We start from the raw sequence: 20,276 nt of genomic DNA on the forward strand, positions 1-20,276 counted from the left end.
TAGGAGAGGCAGACTCCATCAGTAACAATACAAACTACTTTATAGAGAATTAACTACTGACTAGATGTACACAGGATAGCTATTCCAAGAAAAATATTAGTATTTATAAAATTAGTAGTATCTAAAACATTAGAATGTAAATGATTCTAACTTTTACCTCATTCAACGAGATATCAAGCATTTTCTTTACTCTTTCGTGCCATAATATGCTTTAAACAGTGCCTGCATCCTGCATTGTTACAGAAGCTCTGTAGTCCCCACAATTGGTGCAGGACAATGCAGGTGTTGACACCAGTGCAGCACTACATGTAATGAAATATAGTAACACCTGTTTTTAGACAGTAACACAAGACCACCAGTGACATACATACATACATACATACTCATTTGTATTTAAGAGTTAAAATAAATTATATCTTATAGGAGCAAAGAAATTCTCGGATTGTGTAACATAAGCCTACTTTACAAAACTTCTACACGGTATACATGGTGTCTGTATGTGTGATTATGTAACTATAATCTATGTAATCCACTTAGTACATAACAGATAGGATGGGATCATAGTAGTGTCTGACTTCCTGTGTTTGTGAGTGAGTGTGTGTGTGTGTGTGTGTGTGTGTGAGCCTGAAAGCGACACCTGCAGTGCCAAATGTCAGAGCTGAACTCATCGCTGCACTGAGAACATCACATGTGAGTACTCCTAAACACACTGTGTATATACCCAGTGTTCTGCTTCTTCTACTTGTTATTTTACTTGCCCACAGAGGGAAGATACATAGTCAGGATAGCAATATGTCAGTCTGTGAGGACGCAAATTGTTTCTACAAATACTGACAAATCTCCTAGATGCTGCCGGAGATCCACTCTCGTAGACAGAAGCCAAAGGGGGCACCGAGGGGCAAGACTGTAGTGCTGAAATCTGGTCTCGCCCAAGGCCATATTTTTAAAACTTTTTGTCTTGTTCCACATACTGAGTGATTTGCTTTGGCCTTGGTCTGGTTTAATTTGTCTTGTTCACATTTTGCCTCAAAAACTGACACAAATAATTACAACAAAATGATGAGCCAGAAGATCTGAAAGCCTTGTGATATTTAGCTGATAACAGCACAGATGAATTGGATCAAGTAAAGCAATGCTGAATTATTTGCTCTGTGTTGTATCACTATAAGCTTAAATAATAATGTATCAGTCTCAGTCTGTAGATTTGACTCTCCGTGGGGTTTGTTTCAGATTTCACCATCTTTATCTTTATGTTGTGCTGTACTTGATGCCAACCTTGAGAAGGATTTCAAAATCTCAAATAGAAAATACACAAAAATAGAATTCTTTGTTCCTCATTCTCTGTAACGATCAAAACTTGTGCAATAACGGACAGCTGTGTTTAGTTGATTTTGCAATCGTAATTGATAGGGCGCTTTGTATAAGTATACAAACTAATTGGGTTCTTATGGAACAAATCAGTTTCTGAAAATAAAGAGTATTAAAACCCCAGGAGATTGTGAATATTTAATCTATATCTTGTTTCTTTTAACTGCTGCTGTACGCTGTTGCTAAGGAACGCTGCTTTCTGGCCTGCAAACTGCTGCTTAAACCATTGTTGCATCTTTTATCCACCAGTTATTTTAAAAAATAGATTTAAAATCATTAATTGATGTTCAGAAGAATTTGAAAATAACTTCCTGACATACAAAGTCTTTTGGTTCTTACACTATAAGTTATTTGTTGTAAATAATGTATTATTCTGAGGAGGAAGTAGAAATCATTCAGGTTTTATAAATTGTCACATAATGGCTGTTTGTTTCTAACTTGAAACACTGAAACAATCATGATGACATGTTGTGTTTATGAATGTTAGAGCAGTAATAGGGTCTGTAAAATATTTTTTGCGCGTCAAATGAGATCTGCACAATGGCAGAACTGACCCTTTACAGGTTCATTGTGCTGAGCATCATCTCTTGAGTACTGGGCTGACCGAACAAATAGCTTCCAATATGCTTTAAATAATGCCTTAAGAAAAGCTGTATATACCGTACTGTAACATATACTGATCATGTGCTTGTCGTAGTCCACATATACTTCATATAGCATACAGCGTATACACACGTCACATTTAACCCATCACATAGTTCTGCCTTTATTCAATCTTATATTAAAGAAACATGAAGAAAGATGAAAGCTTTTAAAACAAATTGAGAGTCCATGTTTGTGTTTATGTTTGTAGGTTTATGTTTGACACTGTAACAAATTCTTGTCGTCTGAAATAAAACAAAATAATGATTATTTATTATGAAATGTATTTTAAAAACAACTCGCAACACACTGCTAAATTATACTGTAATTCAGTAATATAAGCATTTTTGAGCCGAAAAGACTAAAATGTTTGTCCTAGTATCCCAGAACAAACCAGTCAGTTATCAACTTATGGCTCTCACCATTTTTTAGTTATGACTAACATTAAAAATAATACCAACTTACACATTATTCAGGACATAACAAAATGGCTGATATAACACAGTTGGAGAAGTGAACATTATAAGTTGCTGACACAGATAAATGCATTAAACTTATACAATGTTCCTGTGTGTTGCTGGCCAGCGACGGATTGGACACTTTCATTATCCCTTTTTATTTAAACTTTTTCTTTACATGCAGATATTTGGTGTTTTTGGATTGTTTTTATGTGTGTGAATGAGCCTAATTGTTTGTGCGTATTTATGTGTGCAACATGGCTTGCCTCGTGTTGCCCATTAAGGGATGTATGAAGTATTTTGAATTGAATTGAACTGACAATATATAAAGTACATAGGCTTTTAGCAATAATGCTAACTGTTTAAAGCCACAGCAGAGATCAGCTAACCTCTTCTGCGTTAGTCCGTGCTGTATTCACTACTACTATATCTTGTCTAAACACCCATCAGTTTAAAAGGAGTCCCCTAAGCCGGCCTACGTTATATAATATTGTGCAGTCAATACGGAAGAAAAAACAAGATGTGTGCACATTTAGATTTGTACCAGATTGTTTCAAACAACCTCGTTCAAGGTGTAAAAAGCACAGAAATATTACTAGCTTAATTTTACCCAGTACCAATGGGTAGAAACCACCCAACTGTAGAAAAAAATAAAAATAAATAACATTCACATCAACTGTACTACTGTAAAAGTAATACCTCTAAAACATGGTCCAACAACTTTAGTGGACCCAAAATGTATCAATATTTGGTTGAAGGTTTGTAGACGTCAGCAGGCTCTTGGTATCTCACCTGGTACCCGCTCTGCCAGACCTGTACTGCAGCGATGTTCATGCCCTGGTTTTACCATCAGCTTGGTCTTCTGTTAACAGATACGCAGCTGTATTGACAGACTTGGTCGGTCAGTAATATCACCGTGTTTGGTCATAGAGAACTACTTGTTAAAGACCATAGTTCTGCTGCATTGTACTAAAATTTAAGGGTCTACGCTCCACAAAGGGCTATGAGTTCTACACATTTCGCCCAATAACTTCTCCAAACACAGATGAAGCTGGAAGTCAGCACTTTAATCTCACAATCTTATTGTTTTATTTCAAATCCGTTGTACTGGAGTACAGAACCAGAATAATGAAAGATGTGTTACTTGAGGACTGCATCATGTACAGAGAAAGAAAGTCCTTCTCTCTCCGAGTGGTGAGGAGCACGTCAACATTCATATTTAGAGGCTCAGTGTGTGTGTTTTTTTGTCTTTTCTGACGGTGATTACCAAGCTGTGTTTCCCTTATTCGGTTCTCTATGAAAATATAACATCTTTGTTGCACTGGGGGTGTTTTCATATGAGACAACAGGATTCCCTTTTCATGGCTATTACTCAGATCTCTTTCTATCATTGTCTGTCTTACACAAGTGAACATACACTCACAGAATCATTCAAAGTGAAACCGAAATTTCTGAACCAGTGTGTGTCCCTCCCTCTTGTATTTCCATTTGGGTTTTGATTCCATCAATGCAAAACATCAGGAGCTGAATTCAGTTTAGAGAATGTAATTTTGATAATGGCATACAGTATATAAAGTGTACTTATTGTGAACATCAACAGTAGTTAAACAACGTCATGGTATGAAAACACCTGGTATGAATGCATAATGTGGTAAACACTTCTATTATGTTGAATGCCAATCAGCAGCATGTTGATTATGTGAATTTCCAGATCAACAGGAGGCAGCGAACAGTCATCTGTACTCCAACTGCAGGTGCAAACGGCACACTTTATGATTTTTAAACAATCCTTCAATTTGAAATAATCACCTGATAGGTGATTTCCCATCCTGTAAACTCCCCTCTTGTGTAGCTGTAGGTTTCAGTTGTCAGTGCAGATTCTGATGAGTCGAGTCGTTGTTAAACCACTCGTTCATTGTGATCGATTGCTGACCAGTCCCAGATGAAAATTACACATTTTGTGGCTTTGTAGCTTCATTTGAAACAAGATGACAATTGAGTGATGCTCCCCCAGTGTTGCTAATGTGTGTAAGCTCTGCATCTTTAATGTTAAACTGCTAAACAAGACGATGGTTCCCAGTAGGCCAAGGGTAATGATAACTGAACCAGGAAATTAAACATAATGGTTAAACTGTTGTAAAGCTGTTACTTTAAGCTACATTACAGTGGATGTGGGTTCTCTAAGTGTTCTCACTTAATGTTGACGATTAAGTTAAATAATAAGTACATTTACTCAAGTACTGTACATAGTACATTTACTCAAGTACTTTCATTTTATCCGACTTTATATTTGTACTTCACTACATCTCAGAGGCAAATATTGTACTTTGTACTCCATTACATTTGTCTGACAGTTTTAGTTGTAGTTACTTCTGAGATTATAAACCATGTATCTCCAAATTTGGTGATTCTGAATTTGAATGTTTCTGATAAACTGAAGAAATTCTCCGACTCCTTCGGGTAAATAAAAAAAATAGTTAAACACCCCTTGGAAAAGGTCGACAATGCATCGTCACAACGCTGAAAAGTTTTTGTGAGCTCATGAAAAGATTACCTTTTGGAGTTATGTGTTTCTCACAGGACAGCGACGGTACAAACATGTGATGATCTTACAGAATAGGATGCATTGCTGTAAATTAAACTACCTAATAGTATATAACGTAGTTCAAATTAGCTCAACTTTAAACATCTACAGCAGTTAAATGCGACATACACTTTAATGCACCAGTAGAAATACTCACCATATATAATAGTTTTTAAAAAAGTATTTTCACCATGTGGTATTTGTACATTAACTAAAGATCTTAAAGATCTGAATACTTCTTCCATCCCTGAAATCTGCTGCAACTCTCTGTGTGTATGTCACTTTTCTTTCTGTATATATGTGAAAAATAATGTGTGTTTTTACCATTTATGAGCCACAGAATTTGCTTGGAATGTGAGAATCCTTTCAGAGAAATCTGACAATAAATACTAATCTAATTCTTAATTAATGAATGTTGAAGCTACTGGACTGATGTAGTGAAACAGTCTATTGTCATTTACAGGCTGCTGAGAGACAGTTAACCTTCTTCAGAGTGCAGCATAACAGAAAAGCAGTTGTTTATTCTAAACTGAAATTACTTCTGTAAATGTTCTTGTGAAACTTGTGAAGAAGTAATAGAAATATATCTTCAAGCAAATACATTTTGGGGGTGTTTTTGCCTTTATCTGATTGTAGAGAGACAGAAAACGTGGTGCGACATGCAACAAAGGTCCCCAGCTTTCCAACTGAACCCGAGGATGTCGCAGTTATGTAATGCGCAGTAACCATTAACCTATTGGTCCGAGCTTTATAATGTCAAAACTTGTGCATTAAGGTTTATTTTAGAGTCCTGTGGCTGAACATTTCTTTAAGATTATACTGAACACACAGCATAATATAGTGCTAAATGTATGGATACTAAGCCTGAATGTACTGTGGTGCATCAGTAAATAAACGTTTAGAAATGCAATGACATTGACAATAGATTTTTACTTGAGGGAGTTTGCAGGGAAGCTATCTAATTGAACGTATAGCTGACATCAGAATTTGCTTTATAATCTGTATTTTGTATCAATGAGCAACACGGGGAGTTCAGCCTAATTCTGTCTAATTCTGACAGTAATTTGATTGAATGATTGGGTCAAATTAATTATTAACAGGAATGAAGTCCTACAGAAACAGTTATTTCTGCATACATGTATGTAGGTGCTGCGGGACTGTGCAGCAGTTTTTCCACTGTATAACCAACGTCATCGTTTAACACACCAAATCAACTTTATGTAAATGGCAACATTACAGTAACAGCATGCTTATACATGAACTGCGTCCTGTCTGCTGCTGAACCATGATGCAGTTTTCCTATGACAAAATTAATTCTGCTTAGTTTGTAGTTCTTAGGAATAGTACATAAACATGACTTGACATTTGCAACCTATTCCAACGTGACAGCCCTGCTCGTGTTTAAATCTAAGCCAACTGGAACAAAGTAGAAATAAAAGAAACTATTTTTCCATTCTGATGAAGCGATTATGCAGCAGCCTACAAACAATACAGTAACACACACAAATCACATAGCCATTGATGTGTACGAATGACTGAGGTGAACTGGTGAGTGGGAGAGACAGAAAATAACTTTTCTGTCTTCATCTACTGTTTCGCAACTCTGAGGTTTCAAATAAGCTTGGATGAAGTTCCTTTCATAACAGACAAACAGTTTTCAGTTCATTGAGCACTGAATGTCACTTGTCTCTGCTTCTCAACCTCTTTTCCACTGACATTTTGTTTATTTCTGAAACATCAGTCGCAGACACTAACACATACAGTACAAACTCTGTACCTTCCTGTCTTGGTCTACAGACATCCTCCTGTGTTTCGATTACCTGCTTCAGTTAAATCACACAGTATTCGTCTAACTTGAAATGGTTATAAAACACACACACACACACACACACACACACAAAGAGACAGAAAACAGAGATTGCATGGTGAGGGAAACCCTCTGTAGGAGAGAATGGAGGATGAGGAATATATGAAAAAAGTGAATCACTCTTCATTCTTGCTTGTAGCCCACACTTTCTGTCTTTTTCTCTTTCAGTAATGACACAATGTGGTACACACGCCCTCGTTAGGTGTGTGAGTAATGAGGGAGTCCTCACTTTCAGGTGTTTTCCACCAAAATCACAGAAAAGCATCCACTGAGAAAGAAAACCTTATCACATTTGGACCTGTTCTTTGTGACAGATTTATATCCAGATGTCCTTTAAGACAATATTCATGTTTACGCAAGAGGCCTGGAAGTGAATGTTTCTATATTGTAGCCATAACTTGAAGGGTATGTTCAGAGGAGCAAACAAAAGGCTTGTATCATTTTGAGCTCAGAGGGTACAGAAGCAGGTGTGAGCCCTTCATGAAGGCAGTACAGAGGCAGACAAACCTCAGAGAGACACATGAGACATGTGTGAGATGTTTGTTTTGTCCTTGTTGTGGTTCATGTCTCTAAACCACCTCGGCAGCGTGCTTCTGCAGTTCTAGTCCCTTAACTGATCCCTCTAGCTGTAATTAGTTAGCTTGGGACGACCTTGACAGATCACCTCATTATTGTATTAATTTCTGTTGTGTTGTGATGCCTTATAACAGTTTCAGTGTAGTACAAGAATAAATGATCCTCAAATGAACCTTAAAGCTTCACACCGTCAAGCTAATCTGTATTTTAAAGACTTTGCCCTCTCTGCTTTTGACCAACTGCCTGTCATTCAACAATTCAACAATGTCATTCAACATTTTGGGTATTAATGAATAGCTTTTTATGTGGTTATCTGGTTTTGCTGAAAAGAAACAAACAACAATAAACTCATGCTGGCTGTGGCTACCATTAGAGTTTAATTTACTTTTTCAGAAACTGTCAAACCTTACATTGGTTTGCAATGTATAAATGTTTATTTTCAGTATTTACTCCCATAATAATACCAATTATCAGTGCAGTTGTAAAGTGATATTGTAACAGTCACATTCCTTGCAGTCGTATATTACTTCAATAAGGATCGCAAGTTAGAGGCAAACTCAGTCAATAGTAAGAATAGACAGAGAGCCACAGATGTTATATTACTGTTGTATTGAGTGCAGACGCGACTCTACAGCAGGTTATAAGTAAAGATAAGCACAAACAGATGTCTGGCTCCCGCACAGGTGTACATTTACCCAATAAGTATAACAAGAATTACTATGTTGAGCAGAGTGCAATCTGAAGCTTACCCTGCTGACTGACAAATGTTTGTCTTCATATCCCCCAAACAGACAAATTAAATCTAAAATTAAACACTGATTTAACATTGAACAAGACTGGAAGCCTGTGTGTAAAATAAACTGTGTAGCGCTGCGACAAGCTAATCTTTGTCTAATCTTACAAAAAAAAATACAAAGAAATGTTAAAGAGTTTGTGCGGGGTCCACCAAAAGCGGCACTACAAGATGCAGTGAGTGCAGGACTTTATTTAGTTATCTTTAGTTAATTAGTTATATTAATTAGTATAATTTATCTCAGGACAAATGTTTGTTATCACGGAGACGAAACCTGCAATTTCCATTCATGGGTTTGTTTGTTAAATCCCCCTGCTGCTCTCATTTACTTGGTTAATTCTGATCAACTTGTATTATTATCATTGAACACTAATTCATTAATCGAAGCAGAAAAAAAAGAACTATATTAGATAAAAAACTCTTCCACCTCTACAGCGTTTGTTTGGCGGGTCTATTGTGAACAAACCGTGCGGACGATAGTTTTGTTCAAACCCCCAGACCTTTATTTTAATTCCATTGAAGTTATTTTTACTACCAAACATTCAAACATGGCTTTATGAATTACAAGGAAATATGTTTTAAAATGATGCACACGTTTGGTGCAGCCAAAGATCAATGTGTTTGATTTAAACGTTTAACTCCATATGTCGTATGTCATACAGTGGAGCGCTGTTACAAGCAGATACACACTTTTTTTGCCAGGTTATGAAACAGTGAAGGAAAAAATTATGTAACTTTAAAGTTACTGAAGGGGGAATTTCAGAAAAAACACTGTTATTGTTTCTTACTTTGCTTGATATTCAGTTTTTTTTACATACGTCAGAGCAGTTAGACTCAAACATTTTGACAGGAAAGATTCAAAGTGTTTTTGTTTGTTAGACAAGAGACAAATTTCCCTGTAGACTTCAAACTGTTTCCACCATTCCAACATCCATTTATCTTGTTTAACTTGAAGACAAACTATATTGATGTGCATAGCTCTTAGTGCTAAAACACAACAGGATTACTTCTTGAAGATACAGCATCTCAAGACTTTATCGTTCTTAAGTGATGTTATAATGTGACTGAAATAAATAAAGTTAAGAGTGATGGCAGGTCAGTGTGTAAAAATGAACACAGGGACTGGTCTTGTGTGTGTGACAGGGGGATGTTATAGAGGAGAGGATGAAATACGTTGACGGTTGTATTTTCTACTGTATTTATTTAAGCCTATGTAACCTATATTAAACTCACACGATCACGCCTCTCTGTACAGCCGTTCCCAAAAGAATTGATTTTACCCTCACGCACTTTATCTGAGTGTTTCTTTTTAGGAAACGATGCATTTTTAATTTGCATTTATCAAACAGTTTTGTGAAGATTGGTCCAGCAGTTCATGGCTTGAATTCAGATGCACTAATTATGTATCTAAGTCAGTACAATTATATGACCGGGGGAAAATCAACTGAGCAATTATAATAAATTAGGCCGTAAGCCGCCCGTGTGCTATTTAGAACGTGCTAAGGATAGATAATGAGTCCGGTGAGACCCTTAACAAATTTTGGGACTTCTGTTATCAGGCAGCAACTCAAATAACAATTTCAGCCAATTAAGATTAGTTGTTTATTTGTTTTTCTATTGGACAGATTAAAAAGCAAAAAGAAACAAAGAAAATCATGAGTACCTTAGTTACTGATTAAAATATGGCACCATTATCCTGCATAAATGATTGGTTTTGTTTTTATCTAATGTTACAATGAGCTTACGATATTTTTTGGATGATTAGTTCTAAAAAGAATCATGGGTATGAGTTCTTGCCCTCTTCCTCTGTAACAACCAATCAAAGGTCATTATTCTGATTTTGAGTTTGATCATCGACTGTGTGCTTTGTCTTCCAGACCAATCGTTGGCGAGGGAGGTGCAACGGCACTTAAAAAGAAGGTTTGTTTGATAAATATTCAACATTTGCACCCGACTCCAGATCACTGAACACAGAGGGACACTCTGCACTCAGCAACTGTTGTAAGTATACTGTAATCTGTTTTTAATTTCAAGCTCAATATACACATACTTTAAAATATAAAAACATTTACTGCTGTATACATCAAATATCAGTGTCAATTATATTTTTCATACCTAAAACTTATTTTGAATCATAAGCCTGGAAGAGCTCAGCAGGCCGATTGTCATATAGTGAATTTTATGTATTTATCTAATTACAGCTACAAGACAAGATGTGTTATTCAAAAGCACATACTGATCATTTAGATAAAACTGAAAGAAATACTAAAATATTAAACACATGAAATAGGCTTTATATAATATTATCATTACACTTTAAATCATTTTGACGTCTTTGTTGTATTTCTTCTTTTGTATTTCGTGGTTTGTTGAAATTCACAAGTAGTTAAACATTAGGCAGGTGACCGGTACAAAATGGACTCCCGCTATACACACAGTTTATAAAGGTAAAATTATTTTATGAGGAGAATTTTATACTAGTGGATTTATTTTACATGGACCTTTAAATACAACTTGACAATCTGAGCAAAATATGTTGAGTTATTTAAGTTTTCCGTAAAGTATAAATGGGGTCAAACTATTTTGTTTCCTGCTTAAACTGCATTTAAAATTAAAAAGTACAATGTTAAATTCAGCCCAAAACAAGAATTTAAATAAATTTTTAAGTCAGTGAATTATACTATAATGCTGCCTGTCATTTTCCCTTTTGCTGCTCTCTCTCCTCCCCTCCGCCACTGTGTTTGACCCTCACCCTCCCCTCCCCCTCCATGTCTGCTTGTTGTTGAAGCTCCATCCTGACTACAGACACATTTCGCCTCGGTTTTTCTGGGTTATAGCTCCACAGGTGTGATGACTTTGAGCATCTGTTTACCACAATTTCACTCTGTCTCTGGTTTCCATTTTTACTTATTTTTTTTCTCTCTGATCTCAAACATAATAAATAATGCAACATTATTTATTTTCTATCAAATCTCAACTGGAAGGTTTTAAATGTATAGCATATTCACACACATGTACATCCCTTCTGATCTTTTATAGATACAATCATAAACCATTTGCTTTGCACACACATTGCCTCAGATTTTAATGTTTAATGTTCTTTTCTTGAGGTAACTGACTACCTGGTCTGTCAGTGCGAATGATGAGTTATTTAGAAACATTATTATTATTTTTTTTTTGTGGTTATTCTTGTACTTGTCAACCAGGTACCTCCATTTTCTCACATTTCAACAGGACCCAGAAGTTTGTCAATATGTTGGGATTATTGTTGGTGTAAGAACAATAAAAATAACTTTATGACCTGAATACGTTTAAAATATTTATCCTGATACTTTTATTTAGAGGGCTATAACTCCATTCAGTATGACACTGCGTGTCATTTGTGAGCAGATTGCCTCTGATGGTGAGATAAAGAGAGTTTTAGAGACATTTTGGGGAATTTTGTGCATTAATTGAAGAGCGGACAGTAGAGAGATGACAGGAAATGAAGGAGGAGTGATATGTGACAAAGATCTCCAACCGGACGCAACCCAGGGACATTGCGTTTATAGTTCCCGCCTTAACCCCTAGATCACCAGGGTGCTTAAATATTAATATTTAATACCACCTAGTATGAGCCTTAATAGATACATATTATTGTAATAGGTTCAAAGGGAAAATTACACTAATGGAAGTGAATTAGTACAGCAAATGATCTAATTATGTTGCAAATGTAACTCAAGTTTGACTGTTATTTTCCTATTTTTATTAGCTTATATTGTTTTGTTAGTTCTTATAATTTTAGTTAAGGCGAGTACAAATGCTCCAAAAGAACCAGGTGCCAACGCTCATCGCATCTACTCACCTACGTATGCAGAATAATGCATTTAATCTTGAGGCAAAACACCTAATGAACATTAATAAGCATTTTGCATTGATTTTGATGAAGATTTTACTAGATCTCAATGTCAAATACTGACAAATAATTCTCTGATCTTAGAGTTTAGTCTCTTGCGCTCACCTTTGGCCTTCAGCGAGACTCAAAGTTATAAAACAGCTTTTTCTTTATCATAGGAAATTGTCTGGTCTCTATGGCTATATTCACAATCTTTTAATTAATTCCAAATAGTATTAATTTATGTTTTGGATGTATTTTGAACTTAGGGGTTTAATTCAAACATAGATCTGATACATATCTTTCATCTTTTCTTTTAAAGGCTCCAAACAATATAAAAGCAACAATAAAAGTCTTTGAAAAGATTTTTTTGTGCACAATCATGACATACTGTATACACTATAGAGACAGAAGTGGAGGGGAGGGTACAGAGATAAGGGAGTGAGGCAGGTAGAAAGAAGACAGAAGCATCTACCTTAAACCACAGTCTAAGTGTGCTGCTGGTGCTGTGGTCTCTTTTTTTTCTCTTTTTAAGCGTGGAGAGATCCGTCTTTCGTGGAACAGGGGAGGAAGAGAGGGGGTGTGAGAGGCAGAGGGGGAGGAATGGGATAAGAATCTGCACCTTAACTAAATCAAGGCCCACCACAACGCAGCGTATGCTCTGTGTCTCTGCCCTCCAACATTTGTCTGTTTCTTCTCATCCAAAACCCACCGCAGGCCGCCTACTCTCAGCTCTCTCAACTCTTTGTGTTTTATCCTTTTCAAATCTCTTCAAATCTGAGACCACCACAAACCCCTCTTTGCTTCCTGCTGAATGATTTCTCTTTGCAGCAAAATTTGATATACAAACAAAATTATATGATAAAGTAAAGACGTCTCTACAACGTTAAAAACACTACTTTTGTTTTTAACTAATTGTTCAAACTGAATCCTCTGGTGTTTATTATCATACAGAATTGATACAAATATGTATTTTTCTAAATAACTGTTTTTCAGACATGTAACAGAGATGAAGAACTTTATTCAATCCGTCCTCATTCTCATCGCTGTGGTCATGTCAGCAGCACGTAAGACAAACTGATTGCAGATATAGAATAATTTACAGTTTGGTTTGGTTTTGTGCACCAACACATAACACCGTTCTCACTCTTTTAGAGGAAGACCTGATATATGCTCAGGAGGGACAGACGGTTACCCTGAAACCTCCAGCAGGGACTAATCCACAAACACATTATTCCTACTGGGAGTTCAATGAGAAGCAAGTTGCCTGGCGTAATCCCTTTGCTGGAAAGGCGGTCGAAGGTGAGCAGTACAGTGAGCTATTCACGGATATAACATGTTTGTACCATCATGTATCTAATTATATAACGTCTAAATTGTAGATAAAGGTACTTTTGATGGTAACACATTTAATTGTCTCCTTGCAGATCATAAAGATTCATTGCTCTTGACTGAAGACTCAGCACTGGTCATCAAAGGCATCAAACAAAATCTCTTCGGGACTTTTACCTGTAACATTTTTAAGAATGGGATTCGTGACAAACCCCAGGCCACGATCACATATAAAATACTCAAACTCAGTGGTAAGAACGTACACAGTACTCACCCTGGTACATTTTCATTTGACAAGGGTACTTTATGTAGTTGTCAACATAATCTATAGGCAGGTACATTTTGGTTGTAAATTTGTTTCTGTTCTAGTGACTATGGACCCATCCTCTCCTTTGCTGCCTGGGGAAGATCTGTCTCTGAACTGCAACGCAGAGAGTCCTAAGAATTACAAGCCACGGATACACTGGCTGAATCCCCAGGGACAGGAAATAAACAGACAAAGTATTCAAAAGGAAGCCACGGGCAAAGACAAGGGAGAGTGGACCTGTGTGGTGACATATTCTAATAAAGAAAGCGAAGCCAAAATTTCTGTCACGCTTGTGGGTGAGTTACTGTATATGTGCATGTATGCGTTTGTTTTAAAGTAGTGTACTGTCATCTTAAAGATAAGTTTACCATATTTCTCTTTTCCATTTAGACCTCTCCACAGCTCATTCCAATATTCAATATACGTCTAAATCCTCGTCTCTCACCATCCCCTGTTCCACTACCACCTCCTGGGACATACTCAAAGCTAGGGACATTGAGGGAGGAAAGTGGGAATTCTTCGCTAAGCCGGGCTCGAGTCTAAAATCTAATGCTCCACAGACGCTCTTCTCCCTCTCTCTGGATCCACTGAAGTGGACGCCAGTCCAAGACAATGGACTGAATTATGACCCTAAACTTCAAAATGGAATTCTGTCTTTGAAGAGAAATCAAGGGAAAGATGGAGACAGTGGAGACTATGTATGCTCTCTCACATTTAAAAATGATGTAACTCTGAACAGGACAGTAACAGTACATGTGCTGCAAAGTAAGTCAAAACAAATTGTTTTGTACAAGAGCTGGCTCTGTGTTGCACTCAGATCTGTCATATGAAATTATGTTTCCTCGTTCTTTAGCTATCACAGTGTCCTCATTTATTTTTTTGATGTCCAGTTTCTTTGCTCCTTCCTAATTGTCATTCATAACAAGCTGGAGACAGTCGTGTCTTTCCCACCTCTCTGCTTCTGCTCTGTTGTAAGGGTTTTCATCTCTCTGCTGCAGAGTTTATTTGCAAGTGTCCCTGGTGTGGCATGTGTCTAATTCACTGGCTAATACACTTGTCTAGTTCCACTTGTTTTAATAGAGTATAATGAGCTCTCCCTCTGCCAGACGAGTGTGATAACACAATGTATTTTAATTGGACTCATGGTGTAAAAATAAGATTTCTCCTTTTTGTCTGAACTATTATTTAACCAGGAACACAGAAAGTCCACTGATCTCATGGATTAGTTCAAGGCAGGGGTGTATCTAGCAAATCTGGGACCCCTGGTATGCTTTTGAACCCAGTCTCCAACTTTGCCCACCTGGAATAACCACCATCTTTCAACAAGCTAAATTTAATTTAGCATGTATTTAAAATACTGTCTGTTTATTAATTACAGTGCTGTGAGTGAGTGCTTGTCTGCTTCCTTGTTTACTGGTGTTCAAGCCAGCTAGATGAAATTAACAAGTTAAACCCACTGAGAACCATTGCCTTTTAAGTTTAAGACCACAGTTTTATACTGGTTATTGATAGTTAGGTAAAGATAAAACATATAGTAGCATTTAGTTGGCGTTACTTTGTAGTTAGATGTAATCATATGACAGGCCTTAGTGTATTAGGCATCAGGGATTGAGGTTGTTCAAAAAGTTTGTCTTTTAAATTTAAATTTCTTATCTCAACTTTTGAATCTTAGTATTGTACGTAATACTATACTAGAGGTTAACCATCATCCAGTGAGATCCCATATCACAAAACTAAATCAAATGAAATCTATTGATATCTGGATTGCGCCGTGTAACTTTCTTTACGGCTACAGTTAATGATTGTTTTCATTATATTTTCTCGATTGATCGATAACTCGTTTTGTCCATAAGATGTTGGATGATAGTGAGGAATGCCAGTTATAGTTTCCTGGAGACCTGCTCAGCAAATATAAAATTTATTATCATAGAAGTCTAATGAGACTAGCAAGTATTCACATTTGAGGGATTGAAGGCAGAGAGCTTAGATATGACGTTAATAATTAATCATATTTGCAGATTGATTTATTGTTTCAGCTTTCATTTTCTTTAGGGTACAGTATATCATGTATCGCTGGCTAATGCTGTTTATTTTCATGTTTATTATTTTGTTGTTAATGCAGTGCAGTTTTGATTTTGATGCCATCATGTAATGCTATGTTTTAAGTCTTATTTGAAAGCATTTATTTATTTTTTATTTGGCAAGTGTTACTGGCACACTGCAGCAACAGAAGCCCTCGACTCAGTCGGATTTAGAGATTAAATGTAGAGAAAATGAGAGGTTTTCTCAGTTTACAACACTAGATTTTACCAGACAACCTTTCTCCTGCATTTCATGTTCACTGTGATAAATATTTTTTTTTCTTTCTTTCTGTTCATTCTCTCTCCAGTCACCTCCTCCCCGGGAATAGAGATAATTTCAGGCCAACAGGTCAACCTGACTTGTGGTTTGGGCAGTCCGCTGCCCTCTGACCTGCAGCTGAAATGGTTCCCACCTGGACAAACGTCCCTGCCGTCTCTGCAATCTGACCAACACCCCGCCCATCTCATCATCCCGGAAGTGGGTATGGGAGATAGCGGAAAGTGGAGGTGTGACCTGTTGCGGAACAGAACACGGCTTACGTCAGCTGTGATAACGCTGAAGATCGGTGAGCACAGGAAGCGAGAGGGGAGCAGGAAATATGATAAGGGCATGACCTTGTGGCCACAATCTTCTTTAGAACAAACTTGGTTTTACATGATGTGTTCTCCTGTACTGTATACTGTTTGATGACTGTCTGTTTCTGTTGTATACAGAGCCCAAGATTACTGTGTGGATGATAGTGCTCATATGCAGTGTCACAGTCATCGCAATCCTCCTCCTCTTCGTCGTTTTCATCCTCTACCGACGCAGACAAGTACATTTAAATCATTCCTATTCTTTTTCTGTTAGATCACAGTGGATTATTAGTATGACATTAAGAGTTATCTCTCTTTCTCTTTCTCTCTTTCTCTCTCTCTCTCTGTGGCTGACATTAGCGGAAGATGACACACCTCAGGCATCGACTCTGCCGATGCAAAAAGTATGTACAACCCATTTCCTGGCTTGATGAAATGGCTCCAAACACACATTCACACTCATCAGCACTCAAATCTAAATTCAACTTTTAGCCATGAGGTGTTTTTTGTAGATAAAATAAACATATTAATTTTGCTTTTTGTAGCTCTGTGTCTCTTTTCACAACTCAAACAGAAACCTGTGACTTTCTGTTTCAGCCCCCAGCCCAAAGGATTCTACAGATCATAATAACTCCCAGAAAGACATTTTGAAGAGGACTCGCAACCAATTGAATTTCTATCCAGATAAGATGGATTTTTCTGTAATGTCTACTACACTGTGATCCTCTGCTAGGTGTGTTAGATGAGGCTCTGAAAGTTTAACACAAAGTTCCATCAATGCTGAAATTTTCACAAAAATGTATTTTACAGTTGTACATATCTTTGGATTGTTTTATATTTGTAAAATGTAATCGATTTCTTCCAGACTTCACATTTTAATTATTATTGTTTGTGATTATTACTGTTAATAATTGTTATACTCTCTTTCATTCATTGTTCTCAGATCTGTCTTTTTGTTGTGCTATGTTATGTATTTTTATGCTGTTCTATAATACTGCCTTGATAGACTTGGTTAATGGTTTTAATGAATATTTACAAATATATAATTTTAAGAATGTGCAAAATACTGTATTACATAAATAAAAAAATGACTCTTTTGTCTAGAAATTGTTTATTTGTAGATTGACCACTAACATTTTTCAATAAAGAATCAATAACTTTCATAATGGTGGTGGTCCTGTGGTGGTGTAGAGGGGTTCACACGAGCGAGATGGCGTCCATCTGACAGATCCGGGGATAGGAGAAGGAACAGGGAACATCAAACCAGTTCTGATAGAAGCTGTCCACCACTGCACAGTCCTCCCCCTCCGCCCCACCGGACAGGTTGTTGTCTGGCTCTGATTTCTGCACATTCCAAAATCTACACGTGGGCAGACAGATAGAAATCAGTGTTTGTGATTGTCTCAGTGAGGTTAGATTCTTAACTTAATATCTGAGTGAAACAGCATTTAAGCACGTAACTGGAGCTTTGCCTGAAGTACGTGCATAATTCAATGTAACTATTTTAATAGGTATCTCTTTAGGGGGCATGAGCTGAGTAATGACTGATGCAATGAACATAATATTTGCAAACTATGTAGTGTTCAATCAGAAACTATATTACATAGGAGGGATCAGACCTTTTCTAGGCACCAAATTTATCTGCATGCTACTAGTATGGATCTCTTCACTTTTCATTTAGTGCAATCATCAGGTCAAAATTACAATTTCAATGTTCAGCACTTTGGTTTATGTGTAAATACCTGAAAAAATCTTATGACATTCCCATCAGAATTAGCTGTAATTTGTATTTACTGTCAATTAGCAAATAGTTAGCATGCTAATATGCTAAAGTAAGATGGTGACTAATGATGAACAGTATATATCTGCTAAACATCACCATTTTATTATATTTTTAGCTTTCAGCTAAAAGCACTGCTGTACAGTCTCACAGAGGTGTTAGCATGGCTTCGTCTTGCTCTGAGTATTATTGATAAGCAGCAGCGGTGTTTACAGTGGCCAGTGAAATATTCAAGGTCTGTAAAAACACACTGACAAGAATAAGTTCAGCATACGTTTCTGCTCTACACCACATCTGCATAACAAGGTCGACTTGCATACTCTTTAAGGTCTTGGCAAACTCAGTGAACCTGTCTAGGTTGTATTTGCCAATTTTGATCCTCAGGTCTGGCTGGATTTCAGAGGTTTCCAAAATAGTACCCATTGTAATTCTATCCTCTAACACAAGCACACGCACAAATTAAATCTTGTGTAGGTGTGACGCTGTATGCTGTGAGACCTAAACAAAAGACGAGGGCAACATTACAGCTATGACACGTCTTCAACACCAAGGTCTCCATTGTAAGTATGTTTATCCTTCAACCCGAGGTCTGCAGTATTTCTAGTCATTGGATCTTTATTAGGGTGCTAGCATTTAAATTCATGGACATCAGCCATGCTAGTGTGTGTGTGCTTTTTTTGATTTGTGTCTTCCTTTTCCCTGTTTCCAAGAACATGATAATATTTAGCACAACCAGTCCTCTTCCTTTTCCTAGTACTTACACTATATTGTCTTTGCTATTAATATTATTATTATTATTATTATTATTATTATTATGAGAAGAGTTTTTTCATTTTAGTCACTTCATACTTACGGATTTTTAAGGTCTGACTTGTCCACCCATTTCCATTCTCCTTCACTCTCAATGTCACTCAGTCCAATCCAGTAGTTTGTGTATAACCCTCCGATCCTTCTGCCTTCTTTTTCCACGGCTTCCTAAAAATGTATTGTATCCAAATGTATTTGTTTTATATATATATATATATATATATATATATATATATTCAAATACAGAAAAATCATCAATCACACACAGAAACACTTACATGCTGTTCTCTGGTGGTCAAGATGGCAAGATGGCCACCTATCTCTTTACACTTATCTATACTATCATTCCAGTTCTGCCTGTCGGTGCTGAGGAAGAAGCATTGGTCCCCTACATGAAGCCACTTGTTGGGACACTTGCAGTTGATCACTATGGGAGAGTGCATGTGTTACTTAAACAAACAGGAAAAGTTACAACTGGACAATATATATATGGTAATATATATCACCACCTTAAATCTTTCCGTATTTTTGGGCATTTAATCCAGTGTATGGTTTACAGGAAACTGTAGAACATTGCAGAATAACACACATGCATAAATGACAACTATCACCCATCTGTTGGATGAGAAAAGTACCTGGAGCTGAGCAGTTGAGTGTAAGGTTTGAGAAATGCTCGCACATCTGTCTGTAGTTATTCTTCCAAAGGTCTATCCTCAGCTTTAGAAAGAGCACCTCTTCCTCTAGATTGTCTGCAGCCTGAGAGGAGGCTTCAGAAACCAACAGGCCGATGAAAACACAGAGGATGGCGTGGCCTCTGATGCCTGAAGAGACAGATAGCAGATACAGCATTAAGGTACATGCAAACAGACCCACATACACAGACATCACTTGTGCGGACTGCATAAAGGCGCTCTTACCTGTCTTTTTGATGAGGTTCATTGTGTCTTGTCAGCTGGTAGAATATCACAAACTTTGGCTTCTTCTTTCTGCTCTCTGGGTGTTTTATAGAGCAGTTTGTGTATTAAAGAGAATGGGACGGAAAGTACAGATTGCACAAATCCACCAGACAGATTGGAATGTCATCAAAGCATGTAAACTCAGATGGCACAATATCTTGTAGCCAAACTATTGAAGGCTTGCCATATTGGTTTAAATAAACAAGAATCTGATGCTGGAGGTCTGGCATGCAGAATGGGCATTATTTACCGTTACCTGAACAATGGTCAGTCCC

General features: G+C 37.0%; 2 protein-coding genes across 3 annotated transcripts; one reads left to right on the forward strand and one right to left on the reverse strand.

Annotated features, from left to right (window-relative positions):
• Positions 1-10,162: 10,162 nt before the first annotated feature.
• On the forward strand, positions 10,163-17,556 carry cd4-1 (CD4-1 molecule). Its single transcript, XM_035672644.1, has 10 exons — positions 10,163-10,289; positions 13,159-13,229; positions 13,318-13,464; positions 13,590-13,745; positions 13,864-14,097; positions 14,192-14,566; positions 16,191-16,448; positions 16,597-16,697; positions 16,819-16,862; positions 17,056-17,556. Exons 2-10 carry the CDS (start codon positions 13,172-13,174, stop codon positions 17,084-17,086), a joined length of 1,404 nt encoding a protein of 467 aa, XP_035528537.1. The 5' UTR covers positions 10,163-10,289; positions 13,159-13,171; the 3' UTR covers positions 17,087-17,556.
• LOC118336122 (perlucin-like protein) lies at positions 17,553-20,100 on the reverse strand. 2 transcript variants are annotated; one of them, XM_035672705.1, is made up of 5 exons: positions 19,963-20,100; positions 19,681-19,866; positions 19,324-19,472; positions 19,092-19,213; positions 17,553-17,818 (listed from the first exon to the last, which is right to left on the reverse strand). In XM_035672705.1, exons 1-5 carry the CDS (start codon positions 19,982-19,984, stop codon positions 17,656-17,658), a joined length of 642 nt encoding a protein of 213 aa, XP_035528598.1. In that variant the 5' UTR covers positions 19,985-20,100; the 3' UTR covers positions 17,553-17,655. The 2 variants fall into 2 exon arrangements, with proteins under 2 accessions (XP_035528598.1, XP_035528597.1); XM_035672704.1 differs by lacking the exon at positions 19,963-20,100 and having other exon boundaries at positions 19,681-19,930.
• Between the last annotated feature and the right edge of the window lie 176 nt (positions 20,101-20,276).

Source organism: Morone saxatilis, unplaced genomic scaffold, assembly GCF_004916995.1.
Source record: "Morone saxatilis isolate NCDOM2014 unplaced genomic scaffold, NCSU_SB_2.0 Contig24, whole genome shotgun sequence".
In the NCBI taxonomy this organism is placed as follows: domain Eukaryota; kingdom Metazoa; phylum Chordata; class Actinopteri; family Moronidae; genus Morone; species Morone saxatilis.

Excerpts from the sequence above, each read along its gene's own strand:
- cd4-1 (XM_035672644.1), top strand. The coding sequence starts at position 13,172 with ATGAAGAACTTTATTCAATCCGTCCTCATTCTCATCGCTGTGGTCATG. Across the intron at positions 13,746-13,863 it reads TAAAATACTCAAACTCAGTG|TGACTATGGACCCATCCTCT; the intron begins GTAAGAACGTAC and ends TTTCTGTTCTAG. Across the intron at positions 16,863-17,055 it reads CGACTCTGCCGATGCAAAAA|CCCCCAGCCCAAAGGATTCT; the intron begins GTATGTACAACC and ends TTTCTGTTTCAG.
- LOC118336122 (XM_035672704.1), bottom strand. The coding sequence starts at position 19,930 with ATGTCTGTGTATGTGGGTCTGTTTGCATGTACCTTAATGCTGTATCTG. Across the intron at positions 19,214-19,323 it reads TGACCACCAGAGAACAGCAT|GAAGCCGTGGAAAAAGAAGG; the intron begins GTAAGTGTTTCT and ends ATACATTTTTAG. Across the intron at positions 17,819-19,091 it reads AAGTCAGACCTTAAAAATCC|ATTTTGGAATGTGCAGAAAT; the intron begins GTAAGTATGAAG and ends GCCCACGTGTAG.